Source organism: Numenius arquata, chromosome 1, assembly GCF_964106895.1.
Source record: "Numenius arquata chromosome 1, bNumArq3.hap1.1, whole genome shotgun sequence".
Classification (NCBI taxonomy): domain Eukaryota; kingdom Metazoa; phylum Chordata; class Aves; order Charadriiformes; family Scolopacidae; genus Numenius; species Numenius arquata.
In genome coordinates this window covers 38,441,115-38,465,489 of record NC_133576.1, presented here as the reverse complement: position 1 = coordinate 38,465,489, position 24,375 = coordinate 38,441,115, and the positions used below count along the sequence as shown (strand labels likewise).

Here is a 24,375-nt window from a genome sequence, read left to right as displayed (position 1 = left end):
AGTGATATTTACAGTTAGACTAAAGGAATTTGAAATGAGTGCATGAACTTTCCTTCTCTCTATCTCTCTATCTCTTATCTGCAAGCCTGTATTAAAATAGAGCAAATTATAATCTTTTTTTTTTTTTTTTTTTTTTTTGTATTTTCATTTCTTCCACTAGACATGATGCTGTGCACAGCCAACAGAGAGTAGGAGGAAGTCAAGAACTGAACTATGGGATTGCTCCCCACAGTCCTGCTATGCTCAAAGTCAGTCAAGTACCTTGTAGATTGGGATGGTGAAGGTCAAACTTAGAGCTTCAGCACAGCTTCTAGGGCCAGCTGACAATCTTTAAGATATACAAGCGCTGACTGGACGCTAGGGCAGCCTCAAGCACTGAAGCAGCCTGTTTATAGGCTTAGTTTACTAATGTGTACAATGGGACTCATATTTACTGGTTCTGCAACACTGTTGTTAAAATCCATTTGCTAACATTTGAAACACATACAACTAGTAACAGTAACCTGTTATCCAAAATCCACAACTGGAAGAAGACTCTACTTATTAAGCATTCAATTCACTGTAGATTTATTTGAAGAATATCTGAGAAATATAAAACCAGGAGACTTAATCTGCTCTTCACATTATGTTTTATCCCATTGTCTAACACCCTCAAAATATTTGATGCTCACAGTTACTATAGTGAATAAAGCTTTAACTAAACAAAGTATCTCCCTATGATTTTTTGGATTTTCTTTTGGTCTTTCTAACTATGCCAAGAAGGCTCTTGATGAACAGTCGCAGGGTGACAAGAAGCTCAGCAGACTTCTGATTCACTCACCTCATCCAACTAACACAGGTGCCTGTCTGGATGTGCTCATCAATTCCACTTGGCCTGATGCTGAGCTACGGGTGTACTAACTTATCAGACCTGTGGATATACACTTGGATGAAAGCACTGCAGAAGGCACCATCCGGTAGCTACTGAAGCCTGCTTCCAAGCTCACCATCTGGATAGGCAAGAAGTCTGGTTTCAAAGCTAGCCTTACAACAGCCTTAAAAATGCAAGACCAAAATTGTCCATGTCAAATTATACAACACAAGAAGAACTACTTCCTTTTAGCAATTTGTAGGTTCCCCTAATTTCAACCTCATTTTCTGATTCATTTTTCATGAATTAAGAATTCTTATTTCCCTTCACAAACTTGTTTTGATTCTTCTGACTACAACATGGTTTTCTGCCTGTTTGTTTCACCGGTATAATTCCCAATTATGCTTGGTTAGCTATTGGCTTCCTTTTAATACAGGTGCAGGTTCCTTTTAATTACAAAAGGTGCTCTGTTGGTCAGTGCTTTAAAATGTCTTCTGTTAATCTGAAGTTCCCATTGCCCAAATTAATCTCATTCCTGGAATGAGAAGTCTTCTGAGAAAAAACACCATCAAGCCCTTAAGCTATACTACCTACCTCCACTTCCACCCTTCCCTGAGCAAAGCTGGAGAGCTGCCAAAGCTTTCAGTACCATCATTTAAAGTTATCTTTTCCAATTTTGCTAGCTAGTGGCTTTCCATTGCAATGTCTAAAGGGTGCTTTGATGTCCAGTGCTATAACCACCCTTCTTTTAATCATGTCTCCCCTTCAAGTATAATAGTGAGTGCCATCAAGTATGTAAGACACCACATGAGCCTAACAGATACGACATACTGGAAATCCACATGCCTGAAATGGTACTGAACACTTATCATTAGGCAAATAAACCCCTCTGCCAGCATCACTGATGGCAGTAGCAAAATTAATCACAACCACAGGTATTTTAGCTTAGAGTTTGCTATGCACCTAGTCAGATAGGGATATTTCTGTGCAGCAATCAAACTGCTTATTGCAATTACTGTTCCCACAGTGAGCCCTATTCCTCTGAGTTTCTTCACGCCTGGAAGACCACAGAATTTGAAAGCACGTCCACTGAGGTTTTCAAGCTACCCTTAGTTCACACAGTGTATCTCAACAACAGGAATCCTTGCCATTTAGCAAGATGCTTCAATTTGTCTTAATACTTCCTTTGCTATTTTGTAATAAAGCCTTGTTATAAACTACTTTTTTTTGTGCCCCCCTGCCAGATCCACTGACATTGCAGTCGCATTACACTACTTAGCCATGAGACAGTTCAAGCCTCAGAGCAGAGCTGAAGAAAACTACCCAACTTCACGATTTCCGTGCTAGCATCCTTCCACAGAAGAGAGCTGAACCCCACAACTTGCGTGCACCAGGGGACCAGATGAGAGGCGACAACAACTCCATGCCATTATGGAGCAGATCTGGCCTCGACAATCAGAGGGATTTCAAAGTAGCCCATGAATTTTGATCACAGCGACGACTGCTGATTTCCCTGCTTCAGATTATCTGTGAAGGTGCTGAAGGCTGGGGATGCTGAAGCTGTAGCTCTTGAGCTACATCTGCAATTTTCCCTGCCACAGTAGTTTATCCGTTTAGATCCTTGACTGCTCAGTGCTAATGTTGAAGACAATGGGAATAGTGGAAACACAACACAAAAGCACTTATTTTGATGATCACCATTTAGTAAAAAATAACAATGTACTGTACCTAGTCTAGTTTACAGTTTAGGGTTACAGTTGTAAAAAACAGAAATTATTAAGCCATCATTTTAAAGAACTGTGTTGGAGGAGTCATGACTAATATTACATCACTTTTTCATGTGTTTTACTTCCTATCCGAGTTGCCCAAAATAGGTTTTAAAGGGGATAAATATAGCAGAAGAAAATCAGCAAAAGCACAAGACTTCTCTTAAGTCTTGCACAATATTTTTCCGATTTACAAAAAAAAAAAAATCAAAATAATAAGTCATAAATCACATTCTAGTGAACAGGGAGGAGAGTATGGTCTTGGATCCTATTAATTCATAGACTTGACTGGCGATGCTGCAGGATGACGGTCCTGCAGCACACATAGGATTAGGATTTTTCTTTCATATGACTTGTTGCAAATTGGGAGGAATAGAAAAGCAAAAAGGACATTACAAACCCGGGAAGCTTGTGCAAAGAGGTTTGGTTTTTTTTTTCCTTCATTAGCTAACAACATTAAAGCAAGGTCTGTGATCTAGCCGACTTCTGTCAGTATCCCATCAGTGATTCTGAACATAAAGGATGTTGTGGTGTTGAGAGACATCAAAATTATTCATCAGCATTGCTCAGTCTGACTTGAGATTTAAAGGGAAAATTAAAACTGCCATTGCTTATGAATAATTTGACTTTTAAAGTATTTTTGCAAGCATTCATAAATGCATCCTCTGGAGTCATTATGTCTCCAGCTGCTGCAACTTGTTTTCTGATAGGAGAACAAAATCCAAGAATGGATTTTTTAAGATATGAACTTAGCATAGATAGATACAACGCATTCAGCACAAACATAACTATTTTCAAGTGATAGGGCCACCTGTAGAAGACGGCTATAAACGAACAATTTCGACAACGTGATGCCTTCTACAACAGTATGCGAGATCGTGTTTCTCCCTGAGGTATTTTCCCTGGAAGAATTACCACATCAAAAAGTTCTAACGCCAAAATGCCAACCCTGAACAGCAGCTGTTGGATCTCTAAGCCTCAGCCTCAAATCACAGCTCCTTTGGGAAAAAAAAACCCCAAACTCCCAACAATGCACAGCAGCTGGGTTCTCAGCATAACATTATTTTTTTTCAATTGATAGATTTCCTAAATTTGTGAGCCTGCAAGCAAAGTTTCAGCCGTAAGAGTATCTCTGAAAGTACTGGAATGTATTGCATGGCAAGGGCCCCAGTTGCAGCACCGAGGCTTCCTCCCCCCAGTCCATTTCTTCCCCATTAAGAGCTCCGCAGGGTAACCCAACCAACAAAGAATAGTTCTGGGATCAGATACCAGATCTTCAGATCAACATAATAGGAAAAGAGTAAAGAAGGAGTAATGTGCTGTCTTGTTTTATTGCTTGGTTTCATCAATGTTTCAGGCTGTGTTTTCAGAGTTTTATAGTCCAGCGTTAAATATACTCTGCGGGCTGAAGCATAACCATTTGATTTTAAGATGGGGCAGAAATAATTTTTGACAGCTTAAATAAAGGATTTTTTTAAGCTATTTTTGAGATGGGAATTATATACAGTTCATTTTCCATTACTAAGAAAAAGCATTTGAAATACTTGGAAATTTCTCATAACTGTAAAGTAATAGGAGAATATATCGGCTTTGAAATAAGGATTTTCTTGATATCTGTACATTCTTGCTTATGACATTTGCATTTTAATACATCGAAAACAAACACTTTTCTACATATTGTTGAAAAAAAAAGCTGTTTTCCAGTTTACCATGTCATTTTTCAAGCAAATTAATATCCCTAAAAGCCCTTCTATTACTGGGTCTATTGGAAGAGCTTTAATAAAAAGGTAACTATTTTTGGCAATATTATGGCCGAAAATTTTGCCATATACATATCAACTAACAAGTTTGAGTTTTTTTAAGCTGCTGAGGGAAACAAGGATATGGGAGGATTTACTGTTAGCATCTGTGTGTTACTGAGTTTTCAAGTATTTTAATCTATATAAGCAATTAAGGACTACACAAAGGTTCAGCCTACAACTGAAATGCTAGCTTGTTACTTCCTCATTTTCTCTTTAATATACACTCTTCACCTTAATCTAGCATACCGACATCAACGTAAACGATACCACCATCACTTCTTAGCAAAATAATTAAACATAGGCATCTATTTTATCTCAACTAACTCTTTTTCCTTCCTCCTTTCTTTGAGAGCAGCGTTACACGGCAGCAACTGAGAGCTGCGGTTGATGCTGTAGAAAAACGTGTAAAAACAAATCCTTTCTTCCACAACTTGGTTTATTCCGTTTGTTTATACCGAACACTTGGTATCACCCGGTACCATTCGGCTTGTTTGAAAACAGCATTTTTCTTCTTTAGGCAGGAAGAAGAGTCCACCAAGAAGGGAGATGGAGGGAACAGGATCACCCTCAACTTCATTTGTGGAAATTACCTCCCAATATCTTGCTGCACAGTGTGCACAAACTGGCAAGATCATAATTTCTTGACCACAAACTAGGGATGCTATTGCTTTAAGAGACTTAAAGCTTTATGATGTAGAAAACGGTAGCTTGATTTTTAAACCATAAACTATTTCTGTCCCTATTTATATTTAAAAGGCCCAATGCTGGCATAGAATTTTAAAAACTCTTCTCTTTCAGAAAATAAGTAATGTAAGCTCCTTGAACTAATAGCACATTTAATCTTTAAGAGGTGCGTTTAAAACACCAGGTCTCAAGGCAACTTCAGTGTACTCTCCAACTTAGGTATATTCACAGTGCAGAAAGCATCAGGAAATATTTTGCTAATTTTTTTTTTTTTTTTTTACTGTTGTTCTCCTTTCTGTCTCGAATTCAAGTCCGTAAGATACAATATACCTCAAGACTGAAAAGTTACGGGCAGAAAGTATGCTTTGGGACTTCAGACCTGAATACAACACAACAACATCAGTAATTAGTATGCTGCATTTGCACCACTAATCTGCCAAAATTAATAAGGTGTTAAACATGATTTGCAGGTTGAAAAGCTAGGTATTGAAGTTTACCTTCTAAATTTATTTTTTAAAAATAAATTCACTTTTCTGCTAGTTTTTTGGGTTTATTAAAACCAACAAATATTGATTTAGTTCTCACCTTGAGGACTAATGCAGGCAGTACACGGTATCATGCTGCCATCTATAGTTAGAAAAAGAAAACAAGACTGCACAGTCCAAACTACAAGAGCAGCCACTGGACAGGTATCGTTTGCAGAACAGAAACGATCTGGCCTTCTCAAAAGAAGAGTGATGGAGACGCGCAGATGCACTTGTGCGCTGGCACTTTTACTCAGCGAGCAAGTCTCGGGGCCTCATTTAAAACATCAGCAAGACCTCCATAAAGAGTCCCAGGTTGGACTTTGTCCTAGTTGGCTGTCCTCCTCCTCACCACCCCCACCCCAAATCAATCGATCTTTTTGATGAAAAAGTATCTGCTCACATCACGCGCACAAATGAAAGTGACAGTTTTTATCTAACCGTATGAAATAAAGATTTGGGAATCAATATTAAACACGTTAACATCTGCACTGGTCCTTAATTTCAAGGCAGGTATTAGCAGCTTGGAAGAAAAAAAGTTATAGAAATAAAATCTTCACATCCAAAATTATTCAGGCATGAAAATTCTTCTGTTCTCAAAGGGGCTCTTCATAAAATTACATACTTTTGCAGAAATCTGAGTTTTAAAAAAGTGAAAATCCTGATAAATCCAGTTATGGTTTTACCAGCTAGTGTACTGAGCAGTATATACATATATGTAAAAAGAAGAATAATTTCCTTGAACTGATTAGAAATGCTAGTATCTGCTAGACAGCTGGATTGACACAGCTCATCGAGTACCTGGAGTGTTCTTTAAGCCCTACCATCCATATAGGATTTGAACGCGTGTGCCATCGTTCTTCTGATGGCATTTGGATCTGGTTTTGAGAGGAAACTGAGGAGCAGGACAGCTGATACAATACTTCATTCTGGCAGCATCAAGTGGAGAAAACCACATCGCACGGTCAATATTCACTAGGAAGTCTTGAGGTTGTGTTCATAAACTTCACTAAAAGCTGAATATTTGCTTGTAGATAGTTTTAAACTGCAGTTATCAGATAGAAGTATTGTGTGCATGTAGTGATTTCCTTCCCCTGTCAGCTGGTGAGAAGTTTTTCCCCCGAGTGCTACAGCCAGGGAAAAGCTTCCAGCTTTCTGTATATCTATAGATGTACTAAAAAATTAGGATACAGATGAAAAGTATCAATAGGTTTTGATAGGATCTAGTAATAATTGAAGACTTCATGTAATTTGTGCACTTTTTCCTAATAAAAAGCTGACTTACCAGTGATTTCATAGTGTTCCAAAATTAGAAGGTCAAAATGACAGTACTGATCTCTGGCGTATCTACCTTTTAGCTTTCATTGCCATTGTTTCTTGCTGAGTATTAAGAGGAGTTTCAAACGTAACAGAGACTCCTGCATCAAGATTTTACGTTTCCCCCAAGAGGAACCACATTAACGTTGTTGTGCAAGCTGAAGTCTTGGTTCTTAAAGTCAAGAAATGCACAACATGCTAACTAAATCCAACTGACTACAAGTTCCAAGGACAAAACCATCCTAGAGAAAGAGACAGCTTTTACTACCTTATTATTATAAGCAGCAAGTTTAATCTTACAATCAATCACCTTGTTTCCTACCATTTTCCCCCAAAAAAGACTGTTTTAGCTGTTAATGAAGGGTCTGCTGGTGGGATTCAAGCAATTTCAGACTTGAAAGCGTCAAATGCATAGGTTACAAAAACTTTTGGTCAAGGAAGACTTCTAATGAAACACTTTCTGAGCAAGGTAAAATGCAATACTAAGAGGCTGATCCAGTATTACAGTTTACTGTTCAGAAGGTACAAAGGAAGATTAAGATAAATGCAATTTCTCTACTTTTTTGCAATCCTTCTGATTATTTAACGGGACCCAACAGATCTACGATTGCAAAGACACTTTTTAAGAAGCTTAGTAAACATGCGTTATCATTACAACTTCCCCCATGATAAACCTCAGCCTCCTGCACTGATCTATACTATGCACGTAATCATCACCTCCAAGTTTTTTCAAGACCCACCAAACCTGCAAAATCCCATTAATCAGCCATTTACCTCTTCTGTCCCTTAAAATAACTTTAAAAAAAAAAAAAAGTCAAAGCTCCCCAGAAAAGGAAACCCACTCAAACAGAACAGGACACAAAAAAGTCAAATAAACTTACAGGACAAATAAACTTCCATTTATTCCAACTCAGTAATATTTGCTGCTGTGTGTATTACTGAGGAACTTATAAACTACATAGACTACTTTGGTACTGTTTTCAGAAATGTTTTAGTAGTACTATGTAAGTGAATAACGCACCAGTAAAGACTTAGACTGCAAAAGATTTGTACAAAAAAGAAAAGCCTTTGTAGAAAGTATAGTGGTTTTTATTGTAGTCTTAGAAAATATTGAATTATGAAAGATACAAAATCAACTGTTGTAATTATCTGTTTATTTTACAATCTGTATGCCATCATACTCTTATGGCTTTAAGATAGTCTGTCCAAAGTATTTTAAAACATGCTTTAACAAAGTATTTTACAATTTCAAAATCGAGTATTTCTTTACTGGAAAAAAACCAAACCCAAACAAAACTCCAAAACATTTACCTGAGAATTCTGTATCATAAAATTGTCATTCATTCTTAACTTTTGCAAGTTGATGATATAGGCTATAGAAGTCAACATGCAACTTGTAGGTCTACTGTATTAAATAAATATTTTAAAAATTATTTAGATGCAGCTGGTTAGGCCAAAGCCTACCCTCAAACTTCATCAAGTTCATCATAGGTTTAAAAACATGACATGAAGGTTATCATACGTCAATGACAGCCATGATTTTTGCACTGGAAGCCCTGCACTGTTTGCTGGGTAGAATTCAGACCCTGGCTGATCACCAGACTGCAGCAGTGAAGCACAACTTTTTGGTGGATATTCCAGCCTCTGAACTTGGTAACCACTGACCTTGTTTTCCAACATCCATAGCCAAGTGTGTTGGAAGCTTAGGCCACTGGATATGTTTAAGTTCCCAGCCAGTCATTCTCTACATATGCGCTCCAAACAAACATTTAACCCAAGGAATTCCATTTCAGACTATGTGTACTATTAGGACAATGCTTTAAAGTCATTATCCACGTCATTTAAGAATATCACCAGCTTTAAAAGTGATACCATGTATGGACAGTAGAAAGGTTTGGGGCTTTCTGTCTTGTTTTTTATTGTTTCTTGTTGGTTTGCTTTTTAAATAAAATAGAGACTTCAGGGCAAAACACTGCCCAGGGTGGCAGCATGAGAGGGAAGCAGGATTAAATTAACCAGGCACATACAGACGCTGAAGAAAAAACTCAAGAGAGCGTCATGAGTAATACATATATGGAATCAACATATATAAATGGCAGTCATTTAAAAGACTTTCAATTGAATGATCTGAAAATATTTCCAAAGCAGTAGAACTCTCATGATGTCTGCCATATAGCATTTATTTCTGAATTTCAGTTACTGCAAGCACTGTGATTTATACAAGCTATGTTCCATTAACATAAATTTTCCCCTTAAAAGTAATGATATATGATGAAAACCCGAGAATATCACTAGAGATTTAAATCAACTTTCAATCCCATAGGTGAGGTAGTGTAGTCACTTGTATTACGTGCTGGTTACGAGAAGTACTGTTGAAATCTGTCAAATTTTTAATTTTTGTTTTAAATAAGTGGCTTAATAGTCTTAACATAATTATTAATGCTGTTACCTATAAGGGGTGAGAGAAGGGGGGGAAAAAAAAAAAGAAAAAAAAAAAAAGAGCCTTGCCAAAAACAAGTTTTGTCTCACTGCAAGATAAAACTGCAAAGCAGTATTTACAATAGTCCCTTGCTTAGTTGCTGCCTACTGTACATGCACACAAAAGACACAAAAAGCTAATATACATTCTGAGGTAGGAAATGAAGAATTCCACTGGCTTGTACAAGATTCTTCATGTTTTGTAAACCAGCAAAACCAAAGTTTTCTGTGGTGAGGTTCAATACTTAGTTCTGGTGTGAGAATAACATCTAAATAACAAAGCACCGTTGGTATACCATATGCATCTGCTGCCATGTAAGTATCTAAAAAATAGTGATAATTTTTAGTGACTGAACTTCTGTTTCACAAAGTAAAGGAAATCCCTCCAGCTCACTTCCTTATTATACTTTCTGTATGTTTATTCTTACAGCACAAGCCATTGAAAGTGTACTACAGGTTTAGCCATAAAAGTATCCTGAAGACTAAAATTCTGAAATAGATCTCTACTGGTCCCATTGATCAGAGAACAAATACATTTGTAGACTTCTTTAGGCAATTAGGCACAGAAGCTGAAGAATTTGGTGCCTGGATACCTAAAAAAAAAAAAAAAAAATAAAATCAAAGAATCTGCCCTTAAACTTTCACAATACTTTGACTCCAACTTATCACAAACAGCAGCAAGCGTGACGGTGCTAGGACAGTAAGTGACAATACAGCAATGAATTTTAACACGCATAAGGGATTCAGATGCCAGAGGATCCAATGCACACTAATCAAAGAATTGCATCAGTTCCAGACTTTGGCCTTTCCCAGTCAGTTGTTATTCTTTCCTCAAAATTTAGAGAAGAGAGCAGTATGCTGCAGCACCTCTGCTGTTCCAGTTGTCTTAACTACATACTGGAGAGCTAAGGCAAAGGCATATATTCAATAAAAACTGGCTCTGGTACAGGGATGGGAACAGCAGGAAGGAATGAGCTGTTCCAGAGCACACTTGCCAGAATTTCCTTATACTGTCATGTTATCCTAACTCATCTACAAAATAAACATTTACAGAGCTATATATGCTTCTCAAGGTTTGTCTACCAGGAAAAAAAAAAAAGATATCTTAAGGAGATAAGAATTCCAGAAGTCATTGTGCACAAACACCTGTTAGGAAGCTTTTTTTGAGACGCAGAGTGGCATTAGGTACTGTGGCATAAATCAGAGTAAAGGCTGCTCTATACCTGAATGAAAGCTTCCTCACAAATAAACATTTGTACATGGAGTTTATACTTTCCAACAACTTCCCTGAACTCTCCTTGGCATCACCACACAGAAAAGGCTCCAAGGCTGACACATACAAAATACACTCTAGAACTACACAGAGCAAACCCAAAGCTTGCCAAGTAATATAATGACCCTTTAACTATCAATGTAGTTTCAAAAGATAAAGTTTCATCTTTTCTTTCACTTACGAAGGTACTTTACAACAATGCTTAATCTCACTTTTAGTTACGATGTTGAGAGGCTGGCAATAGGAAGAGAATAGGTTCACTCATCTGTAGTGCATTTGTCAGTCATTTGCTGACAGAAGTCTGTGATACCACTGCTCTGTCCACACTGTTCCACAAGCGACGTTTTCTCTAATGTTCTTACAGAAACTGGATGCAGTTCTTGTACTTGATCATATGTTGCATCACATACACTTTTCACACACTGATAACAAGAACTCTGCTCATTTGTAGATGTAACACCTGAAAGACCATCTGCTAATTCTACACTCGCTGGTATCGCAAGCTCACTATCAGATGGAGCTGTTCGTTCTCTCTCTGGGAATAGAAATGAAAGCGGACAATCTGAGGAAGAATATTTTGCAAGTATTTGTATTTGCTCGTGACTCAAGGCTGCTTCCTTACACACTTGCTGGCAAAGTCCAGTCAGATTCTGCTTTGTCTCACCCAGAGTTGACAAAATGTGGTTTCTTTCCTTCAGCAAGTTCTCCTTCTCATTTTGCTGCAAGAAGAAAAACAGCCATTTAGTCTGCATTTTAACACAAAACTGTTATTATGTTCCTAGCAAGGCTAAGACAAGACTGTAAATAATCTGGTCAGGTGAAACAGAAGTAATTTGGCAATAAGGTGGTAAACACTGACACAATCAAATGCCTATGAAAAGGACAATCCTAACCTCTCTTGAAGAGTCATCAACTCGGGATATTTGAAGTGATTTTTCAGACATATGTTTTTTCAGAACTCAGGCTGGCAGCCAAAACAGTAATTTGTATTTATTTAATAAATGAAACCTAGCTGCACTTACTATAAATACTCCTGAAACACTAATTCTACACCATAACATATAAACCATTACCTCTGGGTCAACAAAACATTAAGCAGAGCAGACTTCATAGATATTTATGTTTTAAAACTTAAATGTTGAAAACCAGACATCACAATTTTCACTATTGATGCTACTCTGCTAGATGAAAATAAATTCATTTCTCAAGTGGCAAGTGCTCTGTAGAACAAATAACGGACGTAAGAAGATTCTGAAGTAAATAGAAGATACAGCAAAATTAAAGAAATAAAACATGATAAAACTGAAACCAAAATATTTTCTCTGGAAATGCAGCAGTCCAGTTTGTTTCAAGGCACTGACTAGAAGACTGGAAGTTAAAGACTTAAGAGTGACAGAGGAGTGATAGATTAGTGAACTGAAGAGATAAGAACATGGTTGCCACTAGGTAAGTAATGTGCTATTAGGACAGGAAAATACCAGCAGAATGATTTGAGTTTTATTTACACAGCAAACATGCTTGAGAGTAGCAGATACCGCTCAGACATGAAATAAGACTGTCCTTGCTCTGAAGAGCTTACAATCTGCCTACATAACGCAGCAGGATTTTCCAAACACAGGGCAGCAAAAGGCAAGATGGCAATTCACTAATGAATATCAAATAGAGAAAAAGTACCATTCATTAAAAATTAACTTTTTTGGGGGGTTGTACTTCAACATCATGAATTTTTGTGAGACTTCTGACAAAACTGGCTGAAGATGAAAGGACACGGATAACTGAAGGGCTGCTCTAATGATGGAAACAAGCAACATCCAGAAAAAAAAAAATAAGGAAATGGCAAAGAAAGGAAAGAAGCAAGACCATAAGGAAACAGTTGGGGAAAAAAGGGGGAAAAAAACTCCCAAAACCAAACATGCCACACCTTTTGATTCTATAATTAATTCTATAATTAGTTCTATAATTAATTAATAGGCAGAGTTCTAAAGATATACAAAGCTGTAAATAGTTCCAAGAAATAAATTTTAATCATAGGGATTGTGTGCTATCAATATTGTAATGTCAATTCACTCCTAGAAAGTCTAATTATTTCAATTCTTCTCCCATTCCCTTTTGCAGCAGGAACTCATACTGCAACCTCTACAACTTCTTTTTAAAAGAACTGACTGACTTTAAGTGGCATTTTGCAAGAGAAGCAGTTGTTGCCAGTTGGTTTTGCCTTTTGATTAGAAAGTTCTATCTATGTCAGCATACTGGGAGCAGTTGTTGCCAGATCTCCTAATCCTAAATCACTTTTATGTACATTTTGGATACGTAGAGGCACTCAGCTGTGCATTACGGACTGATGAAATTCTCTGGACTGCTGTTTAACACAAACTTCAACATTCAGAAATAGTTATTCCAGTGTAAGTTCCCTGCCCCCATCTGAAGTTGCTGACAGATTAATACATTTAAATACTACTGTTTTATTTTAGTGGCATTACACTGATACTGCAGAGCAATGCCAGTTTTGACGTCACTGTAATTATCAAACTGAGAACTATTTTAATTCTTCTGGTGAAGAATCTATTTAGTTCACACACTTCCTCTCCCTCCTACAGTATGTATAACAAGATCTCAATCACATTTCTTGGATCACAGCTTATAGTATGTTACTCACTGACACATCCTTCTCCTGAGCTACAGAATCTCCAGGGAAGTAGTGCTTCTTGAGGTCAGTTGTCCTTTGCCCTACTCCCCCTCACAAATACCCTAATTTTAAAGCTTTAAAGTGAGAAAGTACAATGAATGTGAATATACAAAGGTGCTCTGAAAGAGCATTTCTAACAAGCCAACATCTCCTTGTGTGGCCCACATGTATTTTCAAATATGGAAAATCAGTGAAAACAAGAACACATAGGGTTCACCTGAAAGATCAATAAGCAAAGACTATATGGGGGTCAAAAATGACATTATCAATACAGAAGATCAAGAGAAATGACCAAACTTAATTCTCTCAGATAAGAGATTCAGTTATTTTTCTTCAATGTAAGTAGAGCTTAACATAAGACTTTAAATTTTACAGAATCGCCTGGGTGGGGAGGTACCTCAGAATGCCTTTAATCCAGCCTCCTGTTCAAAACAAAGCTCTGGGTAAGATCAGGCTCTTCTGTGCTTTGCTCAGTCATGTCATGAAAACCTCCAAAGACAGACCATGCACAACCTCTCTGGGTAACCTGCTCCACTGCCTGCCTGTCCCCATTGGAAAAAAGTGTTTCCTTATACCCAGTTGAAATCTCCCATTTTAATTTATGATGTGTCTTGTTCTCCTGCTGTGAAATACTATCCCCTGGGAAGCTGAAGATGTTACACACCCAGTGGCTACATGATCTCAAGGACTTCCCCATAGACATGGGCAGGTGGCTTTTAGGTCTCCCCACAGCCATCTCTTCTCCAAGCAGAAGCCCTGTTTCCCCTGCCTCTCACCATAGAAGCACTCTGGCCTCACCATCCCGGTGGCCTTCTCCTAAACTTGCTCCAGTTTGTCAATGTACTTCTGGCACTGGAAGGAGTCAAAATTGGGCAAAAGATTCAGTCTTACATTTGCCAAGTGTAGAAGTATAATCACTGTCCTCAAATCACTGGATGTGCCCCTGTTCATACAGCCCAGGACACTGATGGCCTTTTTTTCAGCTTGGACCGGCCGCTGACCCCATGCTCAGCTTGCTGTCTGCATAGACCCCCAGGGTCCTCTTCAGGAACGCTACTCCCCAGCCAGTCAGTCTCCATCCTCTACTCACCCATTCAAGGGGTTAGTCTGTTCCAGATATAGGACTTTCCCAAGAAACACACCACAAATACTATCTTCTAATCTGAGAGAACAAAAATCTGGTAAGCAACAATAAATGGAAATTAATACAAGACAACATGCTGCACATGTTGGAAGCCAGGATGAGTAATTTAACCGAATAATATTTCCTAACAGGCTACAGTAAAGAGTATTATCTGCTTGTCAAGATTTTTCAAACTACAGCTGCACCATATTATCCTCTCTCAAAGCCACATTACAGAGGATACCATCAAAAGACTAACAGGTCTGAGACACTTGACTGACCTGGAAAAGCAGGAACAAGGCAGGAGTCATCATGCACGAAGCAACCTGGATGTACCACACAATGCCTTTCACAGATGTCTCTTCTCTTCCACCCACTTGGAAATTATGCCTAGACAGATCTTAAAGTTTCTATATTTGTGCAAGACTTATACGTTTGACAGTGCATAACAGCAGTTGCTGTCAGACATGCTCAACAGCTCCAAACTAGGTCTCTTCAGGAAGTTCTGAAGAAACTTACTTGCACAGTTGGAGTTGGAAAAAAATAAGCGACTGGAACACGTTTGTGCCTAGAGCAGGATTCATAACTCGGACCTCACCCCACAATTCTCAACACTCATTGTCTAGACCTTGCACAGTGGTATCTGTCAGACAGCAGTCTGTTTTAGTACAGGTGCACAGAAGAAAGGGTATTATACTATGATTGTCAGTCACTCAGTCAACTACAGGTCTAATCTTGCAGATTAATCTCTGATTTTTTTTCTCCTCAAGTGTTGCACAATATTGACACAGATACATAACAAACAGAAATGACAACATGACAACAAAAACAGACAGAAAGTTCTGAACTGTCAGAAATGCAACTTCTCTTTTTAGTCAGAATAACGTAACTGTTACTAACACGATCAACTGATTTCCCTCCCTACCAGAGTACCTTTTTCAAATTCAGTACACTGAATGACTTGCTCTGTCAACTCATCAGGGCTGTATGGCACTGCAGGCCTTCCTTCAAAGTCTATCTCCTTTGATGCAAAAGTAGAAGCGTGTGTAGCGAAAGACGATGATGGACCACTGGAGAAAAGTAAGTTTCTAGCCCACGGCACTTTGCTCTAATTGTATATTCCATTTCACTCTGAAGTCATAAGGAAAAAGGTACAACAGGACTGCTTACGTTCCTAGCTGACACAAATACCAAATTCATGTACACAAAGTCTAAAATGCTCCATAAACAAGAATTAAGAGTACAGAAACCCTAAACAACTGAACTCTTAGTTAGTATACATGGTACATCAACTATGAAACTGAGATGAGAGGGTCAGAAACAAAGACCAGAAAAAAGCCACTCTCAATCATTTTCTTGCTAGGAGAACTTCAGATTATCCACATTTCTCTTACGTTACAGATTTATCTTTTTATTGCCTTTTAAGAAGGAGAAGTTATATTAACAGATGGTTGCAGATAAATCTGGATACGTTAATTCCTCAGCCACAACCTTGATACAACTGCTAAAAAGGCAAGCAGCTTCTTGAGTTCTGCTGTATCTTCTGCCTTTCTGCAATGGTCTCATTTTTAAGATTCAAGACTCGGGAGACAGTTCACCAGCCCATGTTGATAAGTTACAAGACAAATACTTACACAATTAACAATTGATAACTGTAAACTTGATCATGAGCAATATCACGAACTGAAGAACAAAAGCATAAAGCAAGAAAGGGGAAAGAGGTAGAAAAAGTGGAGTGAAATGATGGTTTGGCAATCAATCTGTACAATTAAGCTCAATGCTTAATTCTGATGGGCTTCAAAACACCATCCACCAAAAATTATGCTGTGATGCACTTCTACTTGAATGGAAATAAGCCCACGGAAGGAAAAATATGTGTACTTTAGAGTAAAGTGCAGAAAATAAAGAACTGCTATCCAGAAGTCATCTAAGGCTGATAAAGTTTTCTAAGCTTGAGTGGAAAAAGTAGTAATCCACCTCATGCTGAAACTACTGCCAGATATCCAGTCAAGATGTTTAGAGAAAGACTCAAGTCATCAGTAATGAATACTTATACATACCAGTTTTTCAATTTCAGATTCAAGATTTTGTATGCAGTCAAGCTTTCTCTTACGACATCGCTGTGCTGCAATTCTATTTTTACTTCGTCTTCGGATATCATGAATACAGTCCAATTGTTCAGGAGTTAATTTATGCATTTTCAGAAATGACTGGAAGTCATTTCTGGAAAGTGAGATAATCCTTTGTGCATTAAACGGCAGTTTTACCTAGAATGTAAGACAGTTGTGTGCATTAGTTTCACCTTTGATTTACAAACACCAACAAGGCAATTCAAGTTTTCATTTTAAGCATTCTTTACTACACAACCCATCTTTCTTCCTAAATCTCAGAGACAAGAGCAAGTTAATATAGCCACCAGGTGAGGTGGATAAAACCCAGGGGTTTCAACTAGATGAGTTCAAGCACAGGTGAAATAAGTGAGTACTTTGCACATTTACACTAGATCCACAAAAGCATAGTCAGGAGTAGGGTGAAATCTATCCGTGTGTGCAGCAAGTAGTTAGGTGATACACTCTAGAAAAATAAGTTATAGTTAGGTGGTGCACAAAACAGGTATCAAGAGTCATTAATACAGTCTAAAGTTTCCCCTAACCTACTATTAAGACTGTACAGTGCATACAATTTTATACCTACAGTTTTCTACGGGAAAAGTTAATCTGAAACAGGCATTTACTTAAAATGTGGAAGTTATGATATTTGTCTTGCAATTCTTAATGCTGGAGAAGAAAGAACCAGGCTCTTGCTACTGTCTGTACACCTGAGCTACAGAAGCAGGAGCTTCTGAAACACACATAGATCACGAAGTGCTCATTAATACCAAAAAATCCCTTTGCCTTTACAAAAGAATTGCCACATTTTATGAAGTATCCAACTAAAGACACATTATTTTAATCCTTACATTTGAGCCTATCAAGCAGCAGGACATGTAACCTTGCTGTGGTCAAAGATGTGAATTTAGTTTAAAAAGCAAACAGATGAACCCTTTCTGTGCTTGGCTACCAATGGTGACAAATTGCCCTGAGCAATGATGCCATCTACTTCTTTGTAATGTAAAGACAAGAAATGTTTTTAACCAGTTCTGGCCTTTTGTTTGAGCTGCCAACTTTCTATATTGATGGTAGCTTCCACTTATTTTAAGTCTCAGTAAGGTACTGCATCTTGAAAAGAAAAACACTAGTGCTTTAAAAACTGAATTTTCATGACATTAAATGATCTGTCATACACTGTCACACTGCAATTCTACAACTCTAAGGATTGTGACAGAAATAACTCTAGGTATATAGTAAAATCTTTTGGGATTAGACTATGAATGGCATCTGCTTAAAACGCTACACCAAAGCAATAACATAAATGAAAGAAGTCACAAATAATTTCTGCAGATGGAAGAATAAATATAAACTCAGTTTTAGAGAGGGTGATTACTATTAAAGCAGTCTTAAACACACAGCTACTGAAGTCAGCTTGAAAACTTAATTTTCATTTCACAGTAAATCTGAAATATCATCTCTCCCACCTTTTCCCCGCAACTCAGAATAAAACCAGGCAAACTGTTAAGTTTCTATAAAACAATGGCTCCAAGAAGTTTAGAGTTTTCTTAGGTTTAGCTAAAGCAGACAAAGACAAAATCTAAAACCCCCATGCCTTGGTTGAAGACTCACAACCTGTTCTGATAAAGTTGTTCCAGAAAAATATCAGAAGAGATCTAATACCTGAGAATCTACCACTTCAATATCCTACCAAAAAATACTTTATAAATCTTCCTGAATTACCAGTGATTTTCCATATAACCCTTTGAATGATTATTTAATTTCCCAGATTTTTAAAACAAGCAACCACAAAAAAAACCAAACAACCCCAAGCAAAAAAACCCAAGAGACTGAGAATTAGGTTTTTGAATAGGGCCTTAAGGGACAGGGAACTAAAGGATACACCAGGGTGTTCTTACCTCACATTCTTGTTCTCTTGCTGAACAGGATTCACTGTCTCCCTCAGTGTCAGTTTCTGAATCCTCTCCCAAACTTATCACATAATTATAGGGACACTGTTCTTGTTGCTGTCCCGGAACATAATCTCCACTGCTTATTTCAGAACTGTTGGAGCATCCTTCAGTACTAAGGTTGCTTATAAAGGGGCAGTTGACAGAACTCAATGTTGTAAAAGTCCGCTGAGGGCAAGGTTCAGGGCTTTCACTGATCCTGATACCCAGCCATGGACATTCAGATTTTTTCCCCGAATATACTGGCTCCAAGCACTCTTTTGAAACTGCAGGTGGTAAATGTATTTGACAGGCTTCTGTGCTGTAAATATCACTCCAGAACCCTTTTGCTAGATGTTCTGCCACCTCTCTCTCCACACTGCTTCGATCACCAGCTGATGTAATGTTAGTGGCTTCTCTAGTGCACAAGTCAACCGTTGAAGGTGTGTCATCTTGACTTCCAATTTTGTCATTCCCAACTCCAGTATTTGATACAGTTTTTTCAGCTAAGAGTGTGTTGTTTTGCATACTACTGAAATTCAAGTTACCATATTGCTCACAAGTATGTAAAAATGACGCAGAATTGAGTCCATGAGGTGCAGCAGAGTTTTGGGGGAAAGCAGCAAGATCCATTTTCTCCACAGGACACGACACATTCTGAGCCGCAGAATCTCTCTTTGACTCTTCCTTTTTCTCAATGCCTTCCTCCCCTTCTTCCATTTTTACCTGAGTCTCTTCACATTTTGAGACCAGCTGCATAGGTACACACTCCTGAGCTTTTTGTATGCCATCATTATCAGATATTTCCTTCTCAAGAAAAGTTGCAATTGGTGGCACCTGAATGTCTTTTATACTGGAATTGGACTCTGAAGTATGAACTTTGTCATTTCCAAAAGCCTTCTGGAATTTCCTATATTTTGGGCATTGGGAAGATAAGCTAGAAACGCTACCCCTTTCTAAATGTACAGGATCACATGTTTGATTGGCATTATCTTGGAGAGCAGGTGTTGATTTAGCGTTTTCTTCATCCTTACACAGCTTTGTGTCAGGAGTTTGAACATGTTCCTTTTCTAAAAGTTCTTCTGCCTCATCGTCTATTTCTAGGTCTCCATCATCCACATTGCCAATATTAGGGTTTGTTTTCTGACAACGTCGTGTACAACACTTCTTTCTAGGACAGTCGGGTTGATCCAATTTAAAGTCCAAAAATTTGAATTTGAGAAACTGAAAGCAAGACTCTTCAATGTTGCGTACACCCAAAAATTCAGCGCACTTGCAAACTTCAGACACATTGTCTTTATTTAAAATAAGTTTAGCTGTGTATGCGAACTGAAGCAAAGGACTAAAGCCTTTAAGTGTTACCTATTGGAGAGAAAAGAAAAAGAAAGAAAAAATATTAGTATGGCCCATATGCGTTTAAATAGAGAAACATAGAGGACCCAAATTTACCTGTGAGCACGCCACACCAGCAGGACAGAGTACAAGAAAAAAGCAGCAGATTTGTTCCACAGAGAAAACCTGGCCACACTCATTCTGAAACAAACCTTTTGATACAATTTTATCCTGTACTTTTTGTGGCAATTATCTTCTTCACCATGATCAGTATCTTAGTAAAATGTTCTGACAATACAGTACTAACAAGTGAAAAATATTGCTGTACACCGAAAACTAGTAACTGGATTCCAACTTTACAAAGATATCTTTCAAACCCAAGTTGTACATTAATTGCTCTAGAGTAAGATCAAAATGCTGCTGGTATTTAATTGTTCCTTTAAAGAGCAATTACTGTTATTTGCTCAGTCTTATGCATCATTAAAATAAAAAAATTTGAAAACGGAATTTGACCACACATGATTATTTATTACTATAGCCACCTACTCCTTTCTTCCTCCCACAGATTAAAAGAACTGTACCCAAAAACTGTACACCAAACCAAATTATTCCCAGTTTAAAGCCTCTTCAGACTAGGTAGTTTTAATTGAACACTTCCATCATTGTCATCTCGGTTTTTACTGCAGAACAGTTGCCTTACAGGGAACCCAGAGATAAACAAAAACTTTATTGTTACAAACTGAACTAGATTACCTTTTACATGTGAAAAAATTTACTAAGGAATCAGGCAGAAAGCTGTAAACAGATCACTGTAATACAAATTACATGACACTTCCTTTAGCCTTTCTCTGCAAGTTAAGGATAAAGCAGTCTGTCCATTATTACTACTCAAACTCAAGCCCACATTCTGCTCTTCTTTATTGAAAAGAACAGGACTTTATTCAGCATAAATTGCTGTTTTAATTCATTAACAATACTGAATTCTTCTGCCAGCAAGATACTTAATTAGACATGCAATTTAATTTAGCAATCAATTGAGGGTTTGTTTTGTTTGGTTTTTAGTCATTGTTTGGTGTTGGTTTTTTTTAACAACACATGAAAGAAAGGTGAAGAGATCTGCACAGAGTTCAGCAAAACTCTGTAAACTATTATGACCTATCTAAAGAATTCCTAAAATAGCGTGGAAATATGCTCTGGAGAGACGACTACTGATTACACCACCATATTAATTCATCCTTAATAATGTGGGGAAGGAGAGCATAAAAGACAGTTTATCCATAAGCTGGCAAGAAGTCTTCAAACTTAGTATAGTCAATAAATCATTAAAGTGGGTTTTACAGACAGGTGACATTCGTACATGAAACTGAACAAAACAAACACAGTGGTATTTCGAAACTTCTCTCTGTGTACACTCTTTCTATGTAAGGTAGAAACATTTATTTGTAAAAACTGGAAGGATCGGGGGGGGGGGGGGGGGGGAGGGGGGGGAAGGGGAACCACTCTGTACTCCTTTCACTTTCTCTTACACATTTCTAGCTGGCTATCCTAAAAGAAGACAGAGCACTAGAAAGACTCTAGGTCTAAGCAACCTAAAAAAGCAAATTATGCAGTAGCTATTTATTTAATTTGTATTTGGGCTGAAAGTCTAACTCAGAGTAAAAACATTGGTAGAAAGCAACATAGAACCTACACCAAGATGCCAGTAGTTGGCCTTTACAATACAGTATGTATGAAGCAATTTAATTCCAAAAATATTTTGCTATTTCAGATTGTGGACTAGTGCCTTTCATTTTACACTTCGAATACTTTGGATGGTTAAAAAGGTTAAAAAATATTAAAAAAAATAATCACATGTCAAGCCATGTGATCAGTGTTTCTCTCTCTTAAATATGCAACTTCATAAACTGACTCATTTCAAAATATTTAGCAGTTCCCAGAAGACAAGCTCAAGTTGCTGAGTCTTAAAATGCTTTTACCAAGTGATCAGATCAAGTGATTAAAAGATGAGATTCACTGTTAGTATTTTTGCTTGTTGATTCAATAGATTCAGTTCTTACATCAGTAATACTAAATTACATTAAGACTCCTCTTAAGTCTACATTGTAGTAAGTATCAGGATTTTTATGTTCTTTCATTTTCTTTACAACCTCTGGTCCTTTCTAACTCAGGTTTATTCCACAGGTTCATTGGAATACTGTTGCTTTGCTCCAGAGACTATTTTGCCCCTCGCCAGCTTTGATATACATTTCTTACTCTTTCAATATCCTAGTTTTTCCATCATCCCAAAGCAAAATTCTCTCTTCAACATCAGGAGTTTTAGACACCACTAATTTCCCTCTTTTACACCAAATCATGGCTTTGTGTCCCCAAGAATCCTACTTCCCTTCCACATCAGCTCCCATCACTACTTTTTTTTTTTTTTTTTTAATCTGAGTGACATTCAGGATATCAACATAAGCCACTAGCAAAAAAAAAATAATAAAAATTAACAGACACAGTAAGAAGATTGAGCAGAAGTGACACAGTGGTATTACGCTGTAACATAATTTTGTAACAAGTTCATTGATCGATAAATAATAGCAAAGTCCACTGAAGATCTTTAAAGAGACCAGTGGATCCCTTTTACTTTTCTGTTTCCAATAAAATCAGAAAGATTCTGGTAATAGAGAATCCTTGTGCTTATCTTAGTATGTTACAAAGCCAGTAAGGTAGCTACTTTACTGAAGTACAGGCCTTCTGAATACATAACCTCCGTGCTAACACTCAACTCAGTCTTGTACATGAACAAGTCTATAATGTAATTTCCAAAGTCACTATAAATATTGATGTGCATCTTTCATCCAACGTTAATGATTCTAGTTGAGTTGTCAACAATCTGCATGCTATTTTCCACCCCCAAAACTATTTATCATAAACCACCTCTCAGAAAGCCATTGATTATTTAACAACCAATTCTTCAGATTACTGCTACCATTGGGCACAATCAGAGCTCTTGGAGGCTCTTCACTTTTCATCTACAAGCACAGCATTCCATATACAAATCCAGTCGCTTGCTTCATAATTCTTATAACAACTAAATGCCACCTGTAATCTTTAAATGTCTTGGATGCTCCAGATACATAATAATAAATTTGCTTTCCTATGGATGTCAGGTTCTGCTCATTCCCACTGAATACCTTTAAATTCAATCTGATGTCAGAATATGTACTTTAGGGGTAAAAAAGAAAGCAAATAATTGCAATACATCTTCTCAGTCTTAGAATAATAATAAAACAAAACACAGTAGAAAAAAAATCAAGCTGCTAATGATCAGTGTGTAAAAAGGATAGGGAGCTGAGCAGAAGAAAATTAACAACAGTAAGCACCAAGCAAAGAATATAAGCACAGTTGTATTACTCAAACATATGAAACCTAATCTTAATGATATTGATTTAAAAGTTTTAGCATTTTAAGCTCTAATTTGTTTATTTATTACTTCAAGAATATTGTCTCTTCATATAGGAAGACCAGTTCTGCAATACCTCTTTACTATTTAAGGCCTATTTTTTGACAAGCTTACATGCTTTGAAACAGGTGCACAATTTTAAAGGTAATATACACTTTATTGAAAAGATCTCCCCTATACATTCCCCAAGACAGCATTCACTTATTTTCAGTCTGTGATAAGCTCTAGCCTTTACCTCAACCAATGGCAGCTTTACAACTTTGAAATTCCTTCCCTTCAGTTCTTGACCCCCTTACCATAACTTCTCAGTTAAGCACCAGCCTATTGTAAAACAGAACTGAGCAAAACAGATTAGAAGCACTGGCAGGTAAAATACAGAAGGGAGTGACACTCACCTCTTCCGGTAAAGTGATGATAAGATCAGCATCCACCTGGCCCACAATTCTTGAAAGGAAATAACTGCTGCAAGCTGCAAGCACAGCCTTGTGAGCCCGAAATCGTTGATCTTCCACTAAAATAGTAACATCACAAAGAATATCTTGCTTTCTCTGATCATCAAGACTGAGAAGTACATTGGCGCTGTGTACTGAAGATTCATATGCAAAAACCACACTATTCTTCTCACTTAGAGACATCATGTATTACAAATGGTAGTGCAAGTCTCAGTGGAAAGCATGCTTCTGTTCTTCAAATCTGGAGGAAGAAAAAACAAATTGCACATGTTAAAGTCATATCCAGGAGGAACCTACTGACAATAGAACATAATAAGCAAACTGTTAAATATGCACTGCCTATTCTAATTCTTTTTAAGACTAAGATTAATACTCACTATTTTATACATGTGAATACATAAACACATGCTAATGAGCATTTAAAGGACCCAAACCTTAGTAAGTACATCTTAGAATATTGCTTTAGTCATCTCAGACCAAAAAAGGGAACAATTTTTCACATGACTTCAGTGATAAAGAACAGATTTTTCCTCAGCAAATGATTAAGAGTCATAACTTTACTGCAATACCTGAAAATTATAAGCTTTCATTTTTAGTTATCAGTATA

At 37.4% G+C, this 24,375-nt stretch overlaps 1 protein-coding gene across 1 annotated transcript; it reads right to left on the bottom strand.

Moving 5' to 3' along the window:
• Nucleotides 1-8,084: 8,084 nt before the first annotated feature.
• On the bottom strand, nucleotides 8,085-24,009 carry BACH1 (BTB domain and CNC homolog 1). Its single transcript, XM_074153056.1, has 4 exons — nucleotides 23,712-24,009; nucleotides 18,510-19,901; nucleotides 16,564-16,770; nucleotides 8,085-11,413 (listed from the first exon to the last, which is right to left on the bottom strand). Exons 1-4 carry the CDS (start codon nucleotides 23,952-23,954, stop codon nucleotides 10,952-10,954), a joined length of 2,304 nt encoding a protein of 767 aa, XP_074009157.1. The 5' UTR covers nucleotides 23,955-24,009; the 3' UTR covers nucleotides 8,085-10,951.
• Between the last annotated feature and the right edge of the window lie 366 nt (nucleotides 24,010-24,375).